The sequence below is a fragment of the Rhipicephalus microplus genome, chromosome 1 (assembly GCF_043290135.1).
Source record: "Rhipicephalus microplus isolate Deutch F79 chromosome 1, USDA_Rmic, whole genome shotgun sequence".
Taxonomy (NCBI): Eukaryota; Metazoa; Arthropoda; class Arachnida; order Ixodida; family Ixodidae; genus Rhipicephalus; species Rhipicephalus microplus.
The window spans coordinates 114,514,110-114,533,892 of NC_134700.1; the positions used below are offsets into that span (position 1 = coordinate 114,514,110).

The window sequence follows — 19,783 nt, forward strand, 5'->3', positions numbered from 1 at the left end:
TACCATGAACTAGTTTGCAAAGAAATAAAAGGTCAGCGCGATTTAGTCGGCAGTGAAGTGATGGCAGTGATAACAATCTAGCAGTGTTAGAACAAGATCTAGAGTCATATCTAGCGAAACTATTATTGTAAATGCCTGTGATTTTTTTCTGGACTCGCCCAATGGCGTCACTGCGAGATTTAGTCGTGCCCTTCCACATCAGAGATGCATATTCAAGTTGAAGAAGACATATTGCGGTGTACAATTTGCGGAAGGCTGTAGGAGAACTGAATTCTCGAGAAATTATGGAAACGCAGCCGAGAGTGCAAGCAGAAAAATTAAAAGCAGAAAAACTTAGTGCAAGCAGAAAAAATTAGCATGGTATCAAAAGAACACCAGGATCACTGAATTCATAAACTGTACACCATATATAAGGACATGGTATTGACACTGTATGGAAATGGGACGATGAATGTTTTGTGAGACATACTCATTAGTTTTGTTTTTTAGGCATTTAGACAGAAGTTATTGTTATCACACCATTCGGTGAAAGAGCAGAAATCTGACTGTATCAAGCTAGAGTCGTTAACTGAATGAACTTGCTTAAATATCTTGGTGTCATGGGCATACAAGAGAAAAGAAAAATGACGAATCACAAAAAAAAAACATCGCTAACGTAAATTAAACATAAGAGTGGGTCAAATTCCGATCCTTAAGGGACTCAACTAATTCCTTTGTACTAGGAAGACGTTTTGCCGTTTACGGCAGTAAAACATGATCTATTAGGCAGATAGCTGTGCAGGAGATTCACAACAGACGAGCAAACATCAAAGTTTGCAAGTTTACCTAAAAACAGTGTATAGTTTCCTACGTTAAAGCCTCGTTCAGGTAACAGTAGACTACGACAACCTGTCCTCTCTGAGAAATCGTGAAGAGATTTGCGTCATGAAACTAGCGAGATGTCCGGCAGTTGAGCGGCCAAGGAGGAACCGGTGTTGAGTAAGGATCAATGAATTATTAACGTTAACATACAATATGTTGTGATGAGCCAGCTCAAAGATCTTCGATGTGGCACACAGTAGAGAAATTGGGTGATAATTAAAAACAACAGTTTTGCAGCCCGGCTTAAATACTGAAAAAACACGCGAAGTTTTCCACATTCTGTGATATGTGGAAGCGTTCAGACTGCTGTTAAATAATGTAGTCAGTACTGGGGCACATAAACTACCATAAGCCTTTAGTATGGCGGAAGGAATGCCACCTGAGCCAGCAGATACGAACGGTTTTAAGCGCTTAATGCATGAGCAGATTTGCTTATCATCCAGTTCATCTCTTCATGTATTAAGACCACTGGATGTGATAACTGCCTTGGGCTGTTGTGCAATCTGTGTCCTAGAGTATGAGGCCGTATAAACGAATGAAAAATGAGTGGCAAAAAGGTCAGCGACGGCATCAACGTCGACACCATCCGAGTGCATGCCTGAATTAGCCTGAAGGACTCCCCACTTTTGCTAGACCGCTTGCGCACAGACTTCCAAAACCCAGCTGGCCTGTCCGGAAGATTTCTTTCTAATAATGCAATAAATGAACTGTGGTATGGTTTATGTAGGCGTTTAGAGAGAGTTTGGAAAAAGCTGAACTCTTTGTTTTGTTTGCTGAATGGAGAACACTTAGCCTTCAGGTGCATGCGATCTCAATAATAATAATAATAATAATAATAATAATAATAATAATAATAATAATAATAATAATAATAATAATAATAATTGACATAATACATAAATCGGCTGGTCTACTAGGCAGATGACGCTCTACCAGAGCAGTTGTTGTTCTGTGGAAAAATCAATGCATATGCAACAAAATTCATGACGCTATACAACGCCAAGAAGCTGCACGCTTTTAGAGGCACGGCAGACTACATCTGCCAACAGGTGGTGAGAAGTATGGTTACGTGAACAATTCGTCGGTTCTATTGCAAATGCACAAAGATTGCACAGCCAGGCACCGTCACGTGAGCGTGAAGGCACAGCATCGCGTTTTAGACCTTTTCTCGCCTTTAGCAGCGAAGGCGTTGAGAAAAGCATTTCTTGCTTACCCCTCGGTTAAAAAAAAAAAAAAAAGCCGGGCCAGCGGGGAACAAGCAGCACTGTCACAGTGAAAGGTGAAAAAGTGGCCTTTCAGAACTTTTCTTTAACAATCTTTGGGTAGCTCCTGCAAGCATATTTTCAGGGTACCCACTACGCCATCAATCATTGTGTAGTAGGCAGGGATTTACTATGCCATCTTTCGTCATTCTTGGGAGAAGCATGGTACACGCTGCACACTTGCAAGAAATTTTGTGCAATTTTTTTTACGCTGTGGCTGACGGCGATGAAGAATTATACCAGAAGCTTTTGGAATCCCCACAATCCCCGTCAGTATATAGGTACGCACCAAAGTTATTTAGTGAACCATATCAACTTTTTGTAAGCGGTTGGAGCATTGGACGACCCACTCGTTGCGCAATTCGCGTTCTGGGATGCCTAGTTGCTTTTTTGCTGTTCTAAAACGCCTTAGTACTCATATTAACGCGATTTCTTTCCCGACATCAAGCCTGCGTAGGGCCAGCTTGCAAAGGAGTCTCATGCACCGGCGTGGCTGTGTGGTAGAATACTGGGCTGGCACGCCGGAGACACGCGTTCGAATCTCATTGTGTTCTCAGTGTTTTTAATAAGGGGCACCACAGGCGACCCTTATTGTGATTTCATAACAGCTTTCCCTTTAAAAATAACCTGTCATCATCATAAATGGGCATGCGCCGTACAAATGCAGTAAATTTCTCTAAACAAAACTTCCACTCATTAGGAAGAAATAAAAGCAACAGTTCGTCCAACAAATGGCTACGAGGCGACAGCGCTGAGCCGAATACCCCGGGTACGTAGAACGAGAGCGCACTGCAGAGGAACTTGAACGCCAATAGCGGCAGCGACAAGACCCCGAAGCGATGGGAGGCTTACACCAAGGATGACGTGGCCTTGTTGTGTCTGCGACTGTCCGTGGCGTAACTTGAGTCTCTCGGCGCTGAGAATCAACGTATAAACAACATAGCGTCACCTAGCTAAAGCGGAGCATTGAACTAGAAGCCAGTCTATAAACATCACCTGTATACGAGCTCTAGAAACTACCCATAAGCAAACAAACCTTCGGAATCGTCCCGGGTCGCTGTTTCATTGTTTGCGCGGCATAGCGCGAGCTCCTTCAGTTTTTCCCCTTCCTTGCCTTTCTACGACACACGCGCATAAGCGACCACGTTAACCTTCTCGTCATGCCGTTTTTTTTTTCATACGTTGCATAAACAATACTAAATTTCTTGTAATGAGAGTGAACTCAGCAGTGCTTGCTCTCGTCTTTTTATTCTTTCCTTGTCCTGCTGCGCAGTTTGTTAGAAGGTCATTTAGTGCAATTATCTGTGCGTATTGTGCATCGTTGACGTCAGGCTATACGCCTACGGAGAAGCCGATGTATTTTCCGGGGGGCCCGACCCTTCCACAAGTATGTCTTGCCATTCCAGGACTGCAGAAATATCAAACCGGCCTGCACCAGCAATAAAAACATGGAGCCTGCTCTTTTGCAATAATTCTACAGTAACCACGTGCACATGCCTAGTCCTGGTGGTGTGGTGATTATACCAGCTCGATAAATAACCCTGCGAATCAAGCTGTCACATGTATACTTATACGGCGGCAGAACCTGCAGCTCTGCGTGGTGCCCTAGCGTACATCGCATCCCAGAGACCGAGCAAATTGGCTGTGTGTGCCGACTTGAAACGGGCCTTACAGTGCATTTAGTCAATTCTCCGACGAGGTTGCTACAAACAGCGCACTCACGACAGTGCTTCATCACATCACAGAAACAGGCCACAAGGTCGATTTTAATTGGTATACCTGGTCATTGTGGGATGCGTGGCAATGATTCCGCAGACAGCCCGGCTCACACATTCCACAAAAAAGAACACACTCTTCCGATTCATCTGTGAAGGGCAGATGCTGTAAGGCCACTTCGTCACCTGGCACGTAGTCTGCGTATGCTGAAGTGGAACACCCCAAGCATAAGACATATATACGAGACTCCATCAAATATGCCCTCAACTGGAACTCCGACCTCTGTGCGGACTTCGTCGTCGTAAAGCTTCGCGTCTTTGTCGGCTTTGGTTGGGGGCTGCCGTCACAAAAACGTATACAACCCTCATTGGAGTGACCGACAGTGCGGAGTGGGAGTTGTGTGGCACCGAAGACATCGACCATCTGCTATGCTATCGCCGCCTATTCGCCTCTGAGAGACGAAATCTTTCTGGCACGTTGCAACAATTGGACCATCGGTCAATCTCTGTGCAGATGCTGCTAGAGCACCGTCATCGTCTTTGGTCGGCTCACAAGGCAGTCAAAGGTCCCTTGAGCTTTCTGAGAACTACGGGCCTATGTGAACGCCTTTGACTTTTGTGTAGTACCACTGCTGCATACACGTCAGCCCGTGTACTGACAATTTTCTCCTCTCTTTCCCTTCTCCTCCCTCACTGAACTAGCTGCTGTGAACTAGCCGCTAGTTCAGTTCGAACCACTTTTAGGTAAAGACTACACGTAACTAATGATAATAGTTATTATTGAAGTTCAACGTCCATAGTCATATATGATTATGAGCTTCGCCGTAGTGGGGGGCTTCGAAATTTTTGACCACTTGGGGTTCTTTAACGTGCATCTTAATCAAAGCACGTGGGCCTCAAGCATTTTAGTCTCCATCGAAAATGCGGCCGCCGTGGACGCGATGCGATCCCCACGCATATTTAAGGCATAGGTTATATAGGGAAGACGGCATACAATGCATAGGTTATATGAAGAGATATGTTTTGCAGAACGAGCTCCCTCAGACTGAAGTAGTTTATTGTGGACAATATAAATTGGAAAGAAGAAATATACTGTCACCTGTTTTTAGGGGCGAAGCTCATTATGGCATGGCTTGTGCGTCTCGCGTTGTCGTAGTGCAATAACCTGGGGTTATTACCCACATACCAGTGGCATATACCCACCCTTGACACATATCCGCATGTTCACACGTTACGAAAAACGTAGCACGGCGTCGTTATGACGCTATCGGTGTTAGCAAAAAGCTGGCAGCAGAAATGTGGTACATACTGTCGTTTAGTCTTGGATTTTCCGCTAGAGAACGGGACTTGTGTATGATGAATATACGATAAAAAGAAGTGAGATCACGGAACTTGAAGTGTTCTTCAGCTGGACAGACGAATGGACACACGAACGGACGCACGTACAGACGAACGGATGCATGAACGGATTGACAGACGCTTCACCTTAACTCATCATCATTAATTCCACGGATATGCTGTGATTTTTTTCTCCTAAGCATTAGTCGCGAGTTTTGCGCATTGCACCTTATTTTTTTGGGCTTGCCACATATACCTACAAAGCCCGGTGACCCGCGCAGCTAATACTTAGTAATGACTTGGGGAAAATATCCTATTCGCGGCCCTCAATATATTGCTGAGAACCGGTGATCGAAGTGCCCGATCAGAATATGCAGCGCCCCGCCGCGGTGGTCTAGTGGCTAAGGTACTCGGCTGCTGACCCGCAGGTCGCGGGATCAAATCCCGGCTGCGGCGGCTGCATTTCCGATGGAGGCGGAAATGTTGTAGGCCCGTGTGCTCAGATTTGGGCGCACGTTAAAGAACCCCAGGTGGTCGAAATTTCCGAAGCCCTCCACTACGGCGTCTCCCATAATCATATGGTGGTTTTGGGACGTTAAACCCCACAAATCATCAATCATCATCATCGATCAGAATATGCAGCAAGCTTCAACGGAAGGAGTCGCTTCTCGGGAGGGGCCATCCTGGTACTCAGGACTGCCAGACATGACCTGAACAGATGAGGAGATTTTTAATAAATTCGTTGCTTAAATACTCAGTGCGACCGCAGCTGCGTACATGAACGTGTTTTTCTTTGGCAAAAATCGATTGTATTTATCGAGTCACTGGAGTTGCGAGTCCTTGCTGCTTTGCAGTTTGTATAATGTTCACTGAAGTGGTTGTTAAACACTGAAGACCCGCACTGTGTGGATTGCGGGAAGAGTGAATAGAAGCTGAACCTTGAAGAGATATCAAGTTCGAACTTTTTGACATGGCTTCATCATAGCAAACGGCGTGTGCACACAGGTCTAGAAAGTAAGACAGGACTTTGCACTGGCTAACAACTTGAGCATGTATTTCACGGGAACGAATATATACGCGCCTTTAGAGAGGAAAAGGAAAAAAAAAACAGAAGAAGCAAAGGAGAAGCCGTACGAATGCGTCTCGACTATTACATTAAAATGCAAAGTTCAGTCACGGAGATAAACACCTAGATAATCTCCTCGTCAGTTAGTGCGATGGACTGTGCACTTAAGATGGTCCAAGGGACTTAATCGAGCACGCTTCATATATCTCACAGGTACGGAACTCGTGATATCTGCGTAACATGCACGTCTGTTCGAAACTCAAAGTGCAGCCACACTCGACACAGTTAACCACCAGACTGCTTCCAGTTCCGTCTTTGAGACTGTCCTTGAGGGCAATCAGGTCGCGGCGTCGACCGGCAGCGAGATCACGAGAACAGCCTCAAGGACAAAAGTGGAAGCAATGCGGCAATTCGCTGTGCCTAGTGCGGCTGCGTTCGGAGTTTCAAACAGACACACATCGTATACCCTTGTGTGAGCGTTCTTGTTGTACGAGACGAAACTCGAGAAATGGCGTCAGGCCACGACTACTGCGCGAGCCGAGCTGGCCGGTAGCCAGAGCTGTAATGTCACACCGAAGTGAACCCCTTGTGTTAAGCGCAGGTGTGCACTGGGCATTGGCCCCGGGAGAGGAACGAAAATGGATGGCTGCGTGTGAAGCCGTATTCTAGTCTCCCCAGCGTGTTTTCTTTGCTCGTCTAAATAAACGTTAGTGTTAAAGTAACGTTGTTTTTGCCAGTCAATCCCATTCGTTTCTCAAAACACCATTTGTATTTAGAACTTGATAAATGGGTAAATTAACCAAGGTTACGACCAAACGCGGTTAGCGCCAGCCACGGTTCGCATATGTTACGCAGCGCAAAAGCATCCTCGGTTAAGGCGGCTAACCCATACTGGAATGTTCCATAGAAGCGTAGCTCGGTTTCCTACAAGCATAGTTAGCGGCAAGACCACGATTTCGCGTACAGTGTAACGTGAGCGAACCGCGATTACACGTAATCACGGTTAAGTTAATCAAGGGTTAGGCACCCTGAGTAACAAGGGTTTTACGCAGATATCGCTATTGGTGCGCCCTGGAAATCGATGAAGTGTTCACGATTCATTCCATTGTGCCATCATGTGTAAACGCACCGTCCATCGTATCCAATAAGGCCAGTCAGCAAGAAATTATTAGCAAGAAAGCAACACCAAATGTTGCCGCGATTGAACGTTGCATTTACTATAGTCGAGACGCATGCGTAAGGCTTCCTTCCGCTTTTCCTAATCTTTCTCTTGTTTCTGTTTTACCTTTGAAGGAAGCGTAAATATTTATTCATACGAAATAAACGGTCATGTTCTTAGCCACCACCAAGTGTGCTGCCTGTCTTTCTACAGTCCCGTGTGCCCGCGCCAGCGCCTATTAAGCATCCGCCAGGGTGGTTACGGTAACAATGGGTATACGGTGCTTGTGTGCTTACCTGAAGTTCGCGGGTTGGAGTCGCGGCTGAAGCCACCGCATTTTTCATGGAGGTCAAAATGCTGGACTGTCGTGTGTACTTGTGGCTCGTTTACACAAATTTAGGTGCACGCTAAAGGACCCCAGATGCTCGATATTTGCGAAACCCTATATTATGGCGCATCTCCGAATCATATGAAGGTTTCGGAACATTAAACCCCCCAAAATTAATTGTTATTTTTTCTACGAGGAAGCTGGACCGTTCATTTGTTAGTTCGATTATCCTATAAATTCATCACGGCGCAGGTGGAATTCGACGTCCCGACGTTCTGCACCACACACACCCCTTCGGAGCTGAAGAGGCGTCGTCGAAGACGCCAAGTGATTTAGATCGTATGTTGAAGGTAGTGTTAAAAAGATGCCCTCACTCCTCTTCATTCTCCCCTTCTGTTTCTTTTTGTATAGCAGCGGGACGCGTGAAAAGGGGCTCAGGGCTGCGAATTGTATGTATGCTCGATATTGATAGATTCATTGGACGTGCGAGTGTGGCGGAAAATGTACAACGCTCGTGCGACGTAGGGCGGTCGTCTAACAGGCAGTAAAAACGACTGCAAGCGTTCTAGTTTTCCGGTGAAGCCCTATAGTTTTCCGGTGTAGCGTTTGTTCTTGGAAAGATGTGGCGCTATAGATTACAAGCGAGGAGAAAAAGAGAGAGATTTACTGCCAGTTCTCGACTCTTCTCGATTCATGCCCCGCCGCGGTGGTCTAGTGGCTAAGGTACTCAGCTGCTGATCCGCAGGTCGCGGGACCGAATCCCGGCTGCGGCGGCTGCATTTCCGATGGAGGCGGAAATGCTGTAGGCCCGTGTGCTCAGATTTAGGTGCACGTTTAGGAACCCCAGGTGGTGGAAATTTCCAGAGCCCGCCACTGCGGCGTCTCTCATGATCATATTGTGGTTTCGGGACGTCAAACCCCACGTATCGATCAATCAAGACACTTAGTCAGGTTGCACATAGTGGCGGGACTCTCAGAACACGGTTCTAGATCACCTAAAAAAGTTGTACTCCTGAAATAGTACAGAAAAGCTGTCCTACACACGAAATGACAGAACTGCTTTCTTTATTTCTTTTTTCAGTGTTTGACTTTCACATCGTCTATTGCTTATGATACATCCCGCTTTCTTGCGGTAGTTGTAACCCCTCGATAAGGATGTCCCGCCATCGACTTCCTTTGTTGTTAATGTCCGGGTTTTACAAGGCCGCTCCGGAGCACAAGTTGAATGTATGATGCCGGATGCCCCGCGACATCAACTGCAGTGATAACCGCGTTACACCGAGCTAACAGGAAGCGAAAACGAAGCAGGTGGCTACCCAATAATGTTAGTTCACGAGTGGTGCTTAGATGCTTCGCATTTTACCGGACAGAGTCATAGTTCACCGCTTATGATCGCCGATCTGGCCATAACCGATGGTCATTTATTTTGACTGCGGGGGAACCCGGGGAATTCTAAATATATTCGGGCACTTACTGATTTAGAGCCTCTAACGTAACATAAACAATGTATTGGAAGACTCCGCAGCTCGAATTACTCCGCGTTCAGTGATGCATGTCGCATGTACTTATCAAGACAGCAGTTTATATCTGTTTTTAGAACAAAAAAAAATACACGCGCCTCCCCGAAGGGAACGATGACGATTGGGTGAAGCTAATTTCTCAGCTCTCTATTGTATACATTGAAATCGCTGACTAGAATAAAGGTTTTGTGGTTCTGTTTTCTTTATATTGTTAAGTCTAAATTTTAATTGCTATTAGTCTATCGTTAAACTCTTGTGCGTGTGTGTCTGACATCCATGAATGTCCCTATGAGAGACACGGACGTAGACGTGCATGCCTCGACCCTAAAGGGCTTCTTAAACAGTACAGTGGTTTCCCATTACCCCCCCCCCCCTTTTTTTTTTGCTGACATCGTAATAGAAGAGAACACAGTTCGCAGATCCACCTAAACTATGAAAAAAAAAAGTTCGTAATTCCACTCATACTTGCACCAGCTCGCACACTCCGCGCCGTTGCGCAATAAGCGGAAAGGTTGAACGCGCTGGTTGCCAGACCGGTCCTCTTCGTCCGATGCAAAGCTTCATAGTAAGCAGATGTCGCCTCTACGAAAGCATGAGGCACTGCGCCGTGCTCCCGACCGGGTTGCAGGAATTAGGTGCCATTTCTCATCTTCTAACCAGTACCACCAGCGAAAGCATGTCCTTTCATATTTTTAATTTACTAAATAAAAAAGTATGCACTATACTGGCCAGTCAATCGACAAACTTTAATCAGGTCCTAAGGAACTAAATAGTCGTCCACGTTGGGGCCGGAAGACCGTGGTCCTCCGCCCGTTCGCTGGCTCTTTGAACAGCACTTAGTCGTTTATTGAGATCACCGCTTCATAGAGCTTTCCTCTTGTTTATTCAAAGATACATTTTGTACCGCCGAACATTGCCAGAGCATGTGAGCTAACGAGCAATACTCTTCATGGCACTCAGGGCAGTGTGGATCGATGTCCAGAGCAAAGCGACTAATCTTTCCTCTCGACTGGAAAGAACCCGTATGTAACAGTCTCAGTGTGGATGATTGAGGTCTAGTCAGATATGGGTGCTCGGGAGCGGAAATTTCCGGCGGCCAAGCTGACAGTGTTTCACTGTTTTATCAAAAGCGAGTAATGGGTCAGAGTTAGGCCTATTAGAAGTATCCGCGTGATCTTACCTTAAATCAAGCGCTACAACCCGCACGCCAACTCGATACAAGTTTTATTCACAACAGACACTAACTATGGTGGAGGGAGGGGGATATTTGACGCACACTTCTGCCTTCCTGCTGACGAATATGCATATCTCTCAAATATGCAACAAGAGTGGTTGAACCCCTCCCTAGAAAAAGAAGTCTGTTTACGGCCCTTACTATACGAATGCTCCCAATGTAGGAGCTTGCAATTTGCATGCCTGTGCTCAGTATGGACGCACTAAAAGAACCTATATAAATGAAATGTTGTCAGTGTAAGAGCTACAGGAAGTATTTGCCGCATATACTATTTTGTATGGCTTGTTTGTGGTATCATGGGAGGATACAAGGTAAAGTGTTCCAAGTGATTGATAATTGATATGTGGGGCTGTTTTTGAGTTGTTTCATTGATATTGTTCAGTTGTGAATTTTAACGAGAGTGACCTCTAATTCTTAAAATGTGTTATGTAAACTTCTTATGCTATTTATGTTTGAATTTTGTGTTTACAATTTCAGGCTGCTTGAAACCAATGTATTGAATATATATATTGTTTGTCAGTGCTGATGTCTAAGCTTTGCACTGTCACGGACTGCGGAGGGACAAGGGCCTTTGTCAGGCTGTTCGCCTTTAGCCCTTTGCCCCTGCAGTGAGCTCTGTATCCGGCTTACTGTAAATAAAAATACTACTACTACTACTACTACTACTACTAACGTTCAAAAACTAGCATCTAATTATGAGAGACGCCGTTGTGGAGGGCTGCGGAAATTTGGACCACCTCCGGTTCTTAACGTGCACCTTAATCTGAGCACACAGGCCTACGGCATTTTCGCCTCCATCAAAAATGCACGTGCTCCAGCCGGAATTGCATGCCGCGACCTGTGGGTCAGCAGCCGAGTACCTTAGCCACTAGACCACCGCGGTGGAGCAAAAGAGTTCCAAGTGCCCAATTTGAAACTTAGATTTACATTTTGGTGGTGTGGCGCATGTGATAGCCTAAAAATTTTTAGAACTTTAATAATGAATGTTCTAGATATATTGCCACGGGAAGTTGCCGTTGCTCCGCACAACGCGGACGTCGGGAAAGAAGACAAACGCTAACGGCACGACTACGAGCGGTAAAGCCAGCCGCAATGCACGAGCCGGCCCTGCATGCGCACGGTACTCCGCGGAACAGCCAACGCGGGTGAAGAAGAGAACAAGGGTGCTCGAGGCAGAGGCTCACGAGGACTACTGACCTTCGGATCTTCTTGATTGTTGTGCATCGTTCCCTTTGGGCACAAGTTCGCCCCTTAAACAGTGTAAAGAATAATGATAATATTATATATATATATATATATATATATATATATATATATATATATATATATATATATATATATATGATCAGATGCGGTCATTCAGATAAAATGATTCTCATAATACATGATCACAAAACACCACTGATATGTGGTAAAGGCTCCTGCACATCTTCGAGCGATATCATCGAACAATGCAAGGGTAAGAGAATCCACAATTATTTTTCAAAGACAGCTAGAAATCACTCGCCCTTGTTTCAACCAATTGCGCCACCAAGGGTGAAGCGATGAATGCGCTACCAAGAAATTAGAAAGTATACGAAGCCGGCTAGCAGTCAACTACTTTAAAGTGAAATACTAGAGTGAAACAATGAATTTGTTTAGAATTATCAAATGTTCTCTGACACCTTTAATATATTCAATCTTACCATTATATTAAAGTTGAAAGTGCCATTTCTACGTTTCGCGCTGATATCTGCACACGTGATGTCGCAAAGCACAAAACGTATTTGTCGTATCAGTCTGTCAACAGTAGCTCTACGTAACTGCCCAAAACTTGGTTTGTTAAATGTCTGGCCCAGCAGAAAATATTCTTCATTTTGACCTATTAGGAGCTACTTGGGACTTAGTGAACAGCGTCAAAATTTTGACGTCACGGCAATTTTTGCGGGAATTTAAACAGGACGTCCTCAACCACATTTTATTTTTGTGCATTTGATTGCTTACCAAGCGCATTCTCACGGCGAGCGAGGTAATTTTGGAATTGTGAAAGGATAATTCCCTAATAATAGAAAAATACCTTTGCTCTGTAGTGTCCCTTTAAAATTTGATTTGGCGTAACTCTTTGGTGAAAGGGAACACGGCTAATGAAGTGCCTTTTCTGGTGGCTGTAGCTTGATCGCGTTGTAATCTGTGGGAGCATGGCATGCACTAAGGTATGAGATGCTAATGTCCTTTAAGATGGCACTTGACCACGCCCTCTTGATTGAAGTTCGCTTGCCTAAAAAACACAGTCACCCCTTCGGCATCTTTCCATGCGCGCGATGGAGGGGGCTTGACCCGTTACATCTCTACTTTTGCCATGACCGCTGGCAGCCCACGGATGCGTTTGCTCACACAACAAACATACGACGCAACGGCTGATGTCAAGCACCAAATAGAAAACATGACGGCAATGGCGAGCTCAACAGCGACGGTAAAAATACGTCTCGAGTGTACACGTATAACTATTATTCGACCTAAATAAGCTAAATAACAAGCTCATTTTCTCTAAGGAAACCCTTTTTATGCGTTATTCCAGGCGTTCTCAGTGTGGTGCGACGGCTAGGTCGTCCTACACAAAAACGTACAGTCTAAAGGGACACCAAAGAGTAAAACAATTTTCTCGTATCAGTGAATTGCTCTTTAATGGTAACAAAAACGCCACGCTTTTCGCAAGACGCTTGGTAAACAAGAAAACAAGCACATAAAACAAAACAAAAAAACAATTGAACGAGGTGGCGAGGCCACCTTGAAGTTTCCGCACCATTCGCCGTGACGACACATATTTTGATGGCGCATTATTCGCTGCGACAGTGCTCCTCTCTGTCCCTTACGTTTTCTGTCTTCGTCGATCTCGTGTCGCACCCAAAAATGCGGCCGTGCTTACAAGCCTGACTTTCAATACTATTGCCTTCTAGGGCCTACGCAGTTTCTGGTCGGCAAAAATGAAGTGTCTTCTACATTGATTTCACATACCAAGTTTGAGGTAACTTTGTTTAGGCAACAGCACCATATAAAATGCTATAATTACACTTTGAAATTCGTGACGTTACGCATGTTAAATTTGGCGCGAAATATGAATTGAAACTTTTAACTTCCTTTTATCTATTTTTTATTAAACCTATGATCACAAAACCAATGGCATTAGAGTTATCGCAGTATGATTTATCACTTTTAGTATTTTTCTTTTAGTGTCCTTTTAATATCGCACCATCCCTAATTTCATTAGGCATGGCTTCTGTGCCCGCCGTCTCCTGTGCAATATGAAAGTACAACCTTATCCCGGAGGCGATGCAGTACAATGCCTAATTTTTTCATTATCTGAGACATAATACGCATATTCTGTTATCCATTACCTTTAGAGTGTGTCCAAATACACAGCGACGATTGATATTACGGTCATGCAAACCAAGAAATGTATTAACAAATTGATAAGGCTTGGGCCGCTGCAAAAACATCGTGGCTCGTCCGTACTATGAAGATCGTCCTTTACTGAGGCCTTAAAATTACGTGCCCTAAATACATGTGCGACATTGCACAATTTAGGCTGTACATCAAAAAACCGCCATTTGATGCGTAATATTTTTTTTTTCATTCCTGTCTGTGACCATCATTGAGTAACGTTGGCAGGATTGCCACTCACTCTCGATTGAAATTCACCAAGCGACAAGCAAAAAGTCACCGGAACTCGCCAGTTTTCTTCAAATTTCGCCACTTAAGTCACCGCTCTACGTATGTGTGGCCTGTCAAGTTACAAAATTGTTAATTATGTATCGCCCCATGAAATTGAGTATATACCATCTACAACCTCTCAATTATATTGACGTTTTTCAATGTCAGTCGCATCAGCCGCTTCCCCATGAGAGCACAGAGAAAGGGCATGCATACCCCAGCAACGTTCCTGAATGCTAGCGTCTTACAACAAAACCTTTATATTGGTTTTAGTTGTAGCGAATACAGGCCGAAGCAGGTGCTACCATAAAAAGATTCGGTCCATAGCCTTCCTGCAGATTTAGAGAATTTAATCGCAGTGGAACTATGTATTCGATAATCAAACAACTTGATTACAATAAAACAACACTTATAAAGTCGAAAGTACCGCATACTCGGCGCAATGCCCGCACCACGCTTTCTGTGCGGTCATGCATGCTTATGCTACACATTCGCCTCAGTGCAGTTTCTGAAGTTTCTTAAGGTTGCCTAAAGAATTCTATTTCTTGACTCACCCCCTTGAAAAGTGTGTTAGTAACAAATATAACTACACACGAATTTAGGGGGTACTGCAGCAGTAAAGCAGTTGAGAAGCTTTTCAGGACAATTGGTGTTGTAGTCGCAACATGCGGCTTACCTGTCACCTAGTTGTTTCAGAAGCGACATTTGAGGAAGCTTAAAGCTCTTAAAGCACCTAAAAAATTTTGTGTAACACCACTGCCTCGCGGCGTGCAAAGCAGTTCAGTGACCTACATTTTGCTTGGGGGGTTCCTGCACTAGAGTGCGAGTGCCTCCAGCATCTGGTTGGGTTAGGAGATGCACAAGAAAAACAGGACAGACGTACTCAATTGCGCGTAGGGTGTGTCTTCTACTGGTGGGTCTCAAAATACAAAAATTAGAAAAAATGTTGTCACCCATTCGTTTTGAAGACACTGAGTACAGTCAAGACCTAAGCAGAAAATCGCCAACGTTTTGCTATGTTGCCATTCATAATTTTATGTCGCCACGGGCCTCTCAAGTTCGCCAATTTGGCGAAAAGTAGCTAAGTGGCAATCCTGAGCACAGGAATATGCCACCATATAGCAGGTATGTGGCCTATAGCCGTAGAGAACTTACAGGTCACCTAACCGACCGAGTCACCCAGGATATGTGCGAGTGTTCAAGTCGAAATGTACCTCCATTTTGTATTTGATGTGGTGTTTTGTACCATACGGCAAAAAAAAAGTGCTCACCGTATACAACACTTTGATATACGCAAAATCTGCGAGGATGCCTTCCTGACATTCTCTTGGCTTTTTTTTTAAGATTTCGACGTAACCCTTAGATATTCAAGCTAATCTTTATGGGAATCAATTGATAGTGTAGTATCTTAACGTTGTTGTCGCCTCTTATTCTTCGCCAGGCACACGCAAAAAAAAGCGCGATATATGACAGATCAGGACAGATCAACAGGTTTTTTTTAAATCAAAATTACCATAAATATTCTGAAATTGCGACAAATTGTCGTCTCGACGGACTGCAAATATGATACCTCCCGTGGACATCCGAAGCTCTACGGGGCTATAATGCGACACCAAAACGTGGTTCCCGCGGAAGCTGCGCTTCGACTCACTTCGAGTGACAGTATGGCAACCTATACAGAGAAAAGAAGTCTTACTCTGACTCTCACTTTCTTCTATACATCAGGCGCACGAAAAGTGTTGTCGTACTCAAACTAACTAGCTAACTAACTAACCAACTGAACTCAACTAATAGGGCTGGGCAGTATTGCGACGGTATCTGAGGGATGCTTTTCTGTACTTGTAACTCTGAATCGAGGTTGATTTGAAACATTTATTAGTATCTCAGTAGTGAAACAGCCTCACGATGTACCGATTGTGTCGGTATTGCTGTGTTCGTTACGGGTATCTCGTTACATTGTTTATTTTTGCCGTAAATTAGCCGACCAAGGGGAAATAAAGCTCCTGCTTTCACGCCGCCGACCTGCGACACAGGAAGGACACGTCGATGGTTTCCCCTTCAGAGTTGCAGTTCACAAAAATCCGATTTGGGTTTCTTCATCGTTTTTTTTTTTTTCGCCAAATTCCTTGTAGATTTTCTGTCGCTTGTCGCGTTTTTCGGGCACATTCGCATTTCTCCAGAAAACATATATATCTTAGTGATCCGTACATTACTTGATGATTAATGGCCGAATACCGTAATGAAAGGGAGGCATTGCAACGCTTCGCATGCGTTCACTTTATAGAGCAGCCGCACTTCCGAAATCAGTTTTTATTGGCGTGGGGGAAGTGGCTGTAAAATAGCTATCTTTGCCCCGCTTACACGCTTACAGCCACCCCTTCAGTGTGACAGGCCCTTCCCCGTTAATTTACAGGCGTGAAACTGCCTTTTATATACTTCCAGGATTCCGGACCGTTGGAACCGACTTCGGTTGCTCTGGCTTGCCTGAATGGGTGTTGGTAGCGGCGGTGGTGATGGCAGTGACCTTCTCAGCTTAGGCGACGGGCGCTCGCGGTATACATTCTGATCGTGCACTCTGCGCAGCTGTTTCTGTTTTTACGTATGTTAAAGAACTGTCAAGAATGCGCTGAGGTGGCTTGAACCCTCGCACTTTGAAGAACGTCATATTAGGAATCCAGGATTCAAAGTGCGCCGTTTTGGCATACTGGGCTTCGTTGCGCACAGGTATAACCATGACCAGCTATAGTACATGGGCAAGGTAATCATGCACCCGTCTGGTGCGGCGCGACCAGGCCAATCGGCTGAAGATTGCGAAGATGGGGACCAACTTCAGCTTCTCAGCAATCACTGCAGGATTGGCAGACGGTAGGGCGGAAGTGTCTCGGTGTACCTAGGTGACCCGAGAAGAGATATTGCCACGCCGCAAGACTATTCGGCTATGAAGACAGCATATATTGTCTATAACACAAATTTTCACTCGTCTGCAGCGTTAGAGATACTTTTATTTTGTGACTCTAGTGTTCAGTCCGAAGAGACGTTGTCAAGAGCACAGCCTGTTTGAGAAGCTCCTGTTCCTTAAGTGCGACTAACACAGCAGCCTCCTCAGCAAAACAGATCTTATGCGCACAATGAAAGTATACTTTTTCTCAATTCACTGGTGTTTGTTAGACATTTGAGTGGTTTGCTTGAACTGTGCTACTTCTATAGCAAAGATTACATTGTTTTCAAAATATGACGATTTCTGTGTTCAATGCAAGTTACTCTTGCTGTGAAACATTGCACTTTTTATGACAAACATTAGCACTAATATAGTGTGATTATTACCAATTATGTACTGTGCAATCCCCAACATCCATCGCTGTAGTCTCTTCATCGCATTCAAAGTTATGTATATATCAGCAAACAAACTGCAAGTTTTCGTGCGCTGCAACTTTGTTCAGGACATTATGCTGCACTTGATACATTTTTGCGCAGTATGAGCAACTCTGAAATTTAAAAGGCTGCATTGTAGGTTATGTACCACTGCATCTGTACTCCGGAATACGTTTTCCTTCTTTTTGCAAATACATCTCTGAAACATCCTGTTACGTCAAAGGAAAATGCATCCCATTATTGGTACTTTAGGCTACCAACCCATGTATTTCAGTATGCCGTGGTATTTTTCAGAGCATCTGTGCCCAATGCTACTAACTAACTAACTAACTAACTAACTAACTAACTAACTAACTAACTAACTAACTAACTAACTAACTAACTAACTAACTAACTAACTAACTAACTATCTAACTAACTATCTAACTAACTAACTAACTAACTAACTAACCAACCAACCAACTAACTAACTAACTAATTAACTCAGAAACTAACAAACTAACTGACTAATAAATAAATAAATAGACATGTATCCGCATTGATTTCTGAGCTAACGGAGACAATGTGGACTAGGAACTCGAATGTGCATGCGCTTCCTTTCTGCTGTGCGCCGAATCAAGAAATCCTTCTAAATTACTGTAAAAAAAATACAGATGTGTACTGCTCCTTCATGGGTACGTTATGGTCATTATTTCTTGGATTCGCTTCTTCTACTGTGACAACAAGCCAGACAACCTTGACATAAATGGTAGAAATATAATAATCGAAGAAATATTTACCTTGTGATATTAAGGCATATTTTTCAGTTTACCGGCAGTTATATGTATACGCTGCAACTGGGCGTGGCATGCACGAGGCGATGCAAGTAATGTTTCGATTCTTAGAGGCTTTCCATTGTTGTAAGCCTTTCGACGAAATCCGGTAAACAGTCCTTTCAAGCTTATGTGTTACAGCTGATGATGAAACATTTTCAGTGGTCTCCTCCAAAGGCCCTAGTGCCGAAATGTCGGATCACTTACCATGGCGTTGCGATCCGTTGAACCGCCTTTAGGCACGCTGGTATCCAGATGGTTGGCATGAAAGCAACAATGTCAGCACGACTCAGCCATGTCTTCGTAGTTTGCCCGCTGGACTGAGCAAGTAAGTTCTTTACAGCACAGCGATGTAAACAGATGGGAGATGAATACGGCTAAAGAAGCGTGCACACGCTTGGTGACAATGAGTTTACAGCGGGGTGTTCTGTGGAACCAGTGAGAAATGTGCCGGAAGGCAGACGGGTGTGCGGGCGAACTGTTCAGCGATGCGGCTGCGTCCAGAGCGCCGCTGGAGACATTGATGCGCGCGAGATGTGGTTGCTCGCCCGGCGAGGCCGCGCGCCCGAGTGACTCGGCTGACGCGATGTCGACGACGAGAGGAGCACGATACGCGCGCGCCGCAGCAGGTCGGCGAATGACGGCGTACGTAGTACGAAGCGTGCGACCCTTTTTTGCGAACGCTTCCTGCACACGATTCCGCGCGCGAGAGTGCAGTGGGGAAGCATCATGCGACAGTGGAGGCGGGATTCGTGTCGAGCGTGTCGTGAAGGTTGCACTCGCACAATGCGCGCCGTTGTGCTCTTCGCGAAAGTACACGTTGCTTTTGCAGCTGCCATATACGGCAATGAGAAGACACACACCAAGGAAAGGCGACGAAGAAAGTCAAGCAGTTTCGTAACCACTGTCGGGCTTCACTGGAGCTGAGAAGTTTGAGGGGCGAACCTCTTTAAGGTGTGGGTGACTCGTCGCATGTATATATGCATGTATTTAGTAACCACCTCACAGCATATCCACAGAGTGAGTGATGATGAGTGAGGCGAGGCTTCGGAGAGTTTTATCGGCAAACCGTGAGTAATACGCTGCCCGCGTCTGTCCGTCGTCTTTCTGTTTGACGCACGGACGAACGGACGGTTGGACGCTCGGATGGACGCATGAACGAACGCACGGATGATCAGACGCACGGATGGACGTATGCATCAATACAGGGACGGACGCAGGGACGGACAGACGCACGGACGCACGGACGGACGGAAGGACGTATCACCCCACTCATCAGCATTCACACCATGGATATGCTGTGATTTTTTTTAAATGCGAAGCATTTCTCAGTGAACTTCGGTAACCTTGAGTCTATCTATCTATCTATCTATCTATCTATCTATCTATCTATCTATCTATCTATCTATCTATCTATCTATCTATC

At 44.9% G+C, this 19,783-nt stretch overlaps 1 protein-coding gene across 1 annotated transcript in view; it reads right to left on the bottom strand.

Annotated features, from left to right (window-relative positions):
- Positions 1–19,028, bottom strand: part of LOC119178245 (beta-1,3-galactosyltransferase 1-like) — a 77,108-nt gene extending 58,080 nt beyond the window's left edge. The window contains exon 1 of the mRNA XM_037429441.2: positions 18,565–19,028. Within this exon, the coding sequence (XP_037285338.2) occupies positions 18,565–18,567 (3 nt within the window). The 5' untranslated portion in view covers positions 18,568–19,028. The remainder of the gene's footprint in view (positions 1–18,564) is intronic.
- Positions 19,029–19,783: the final 755 nt, after the last annotated feature.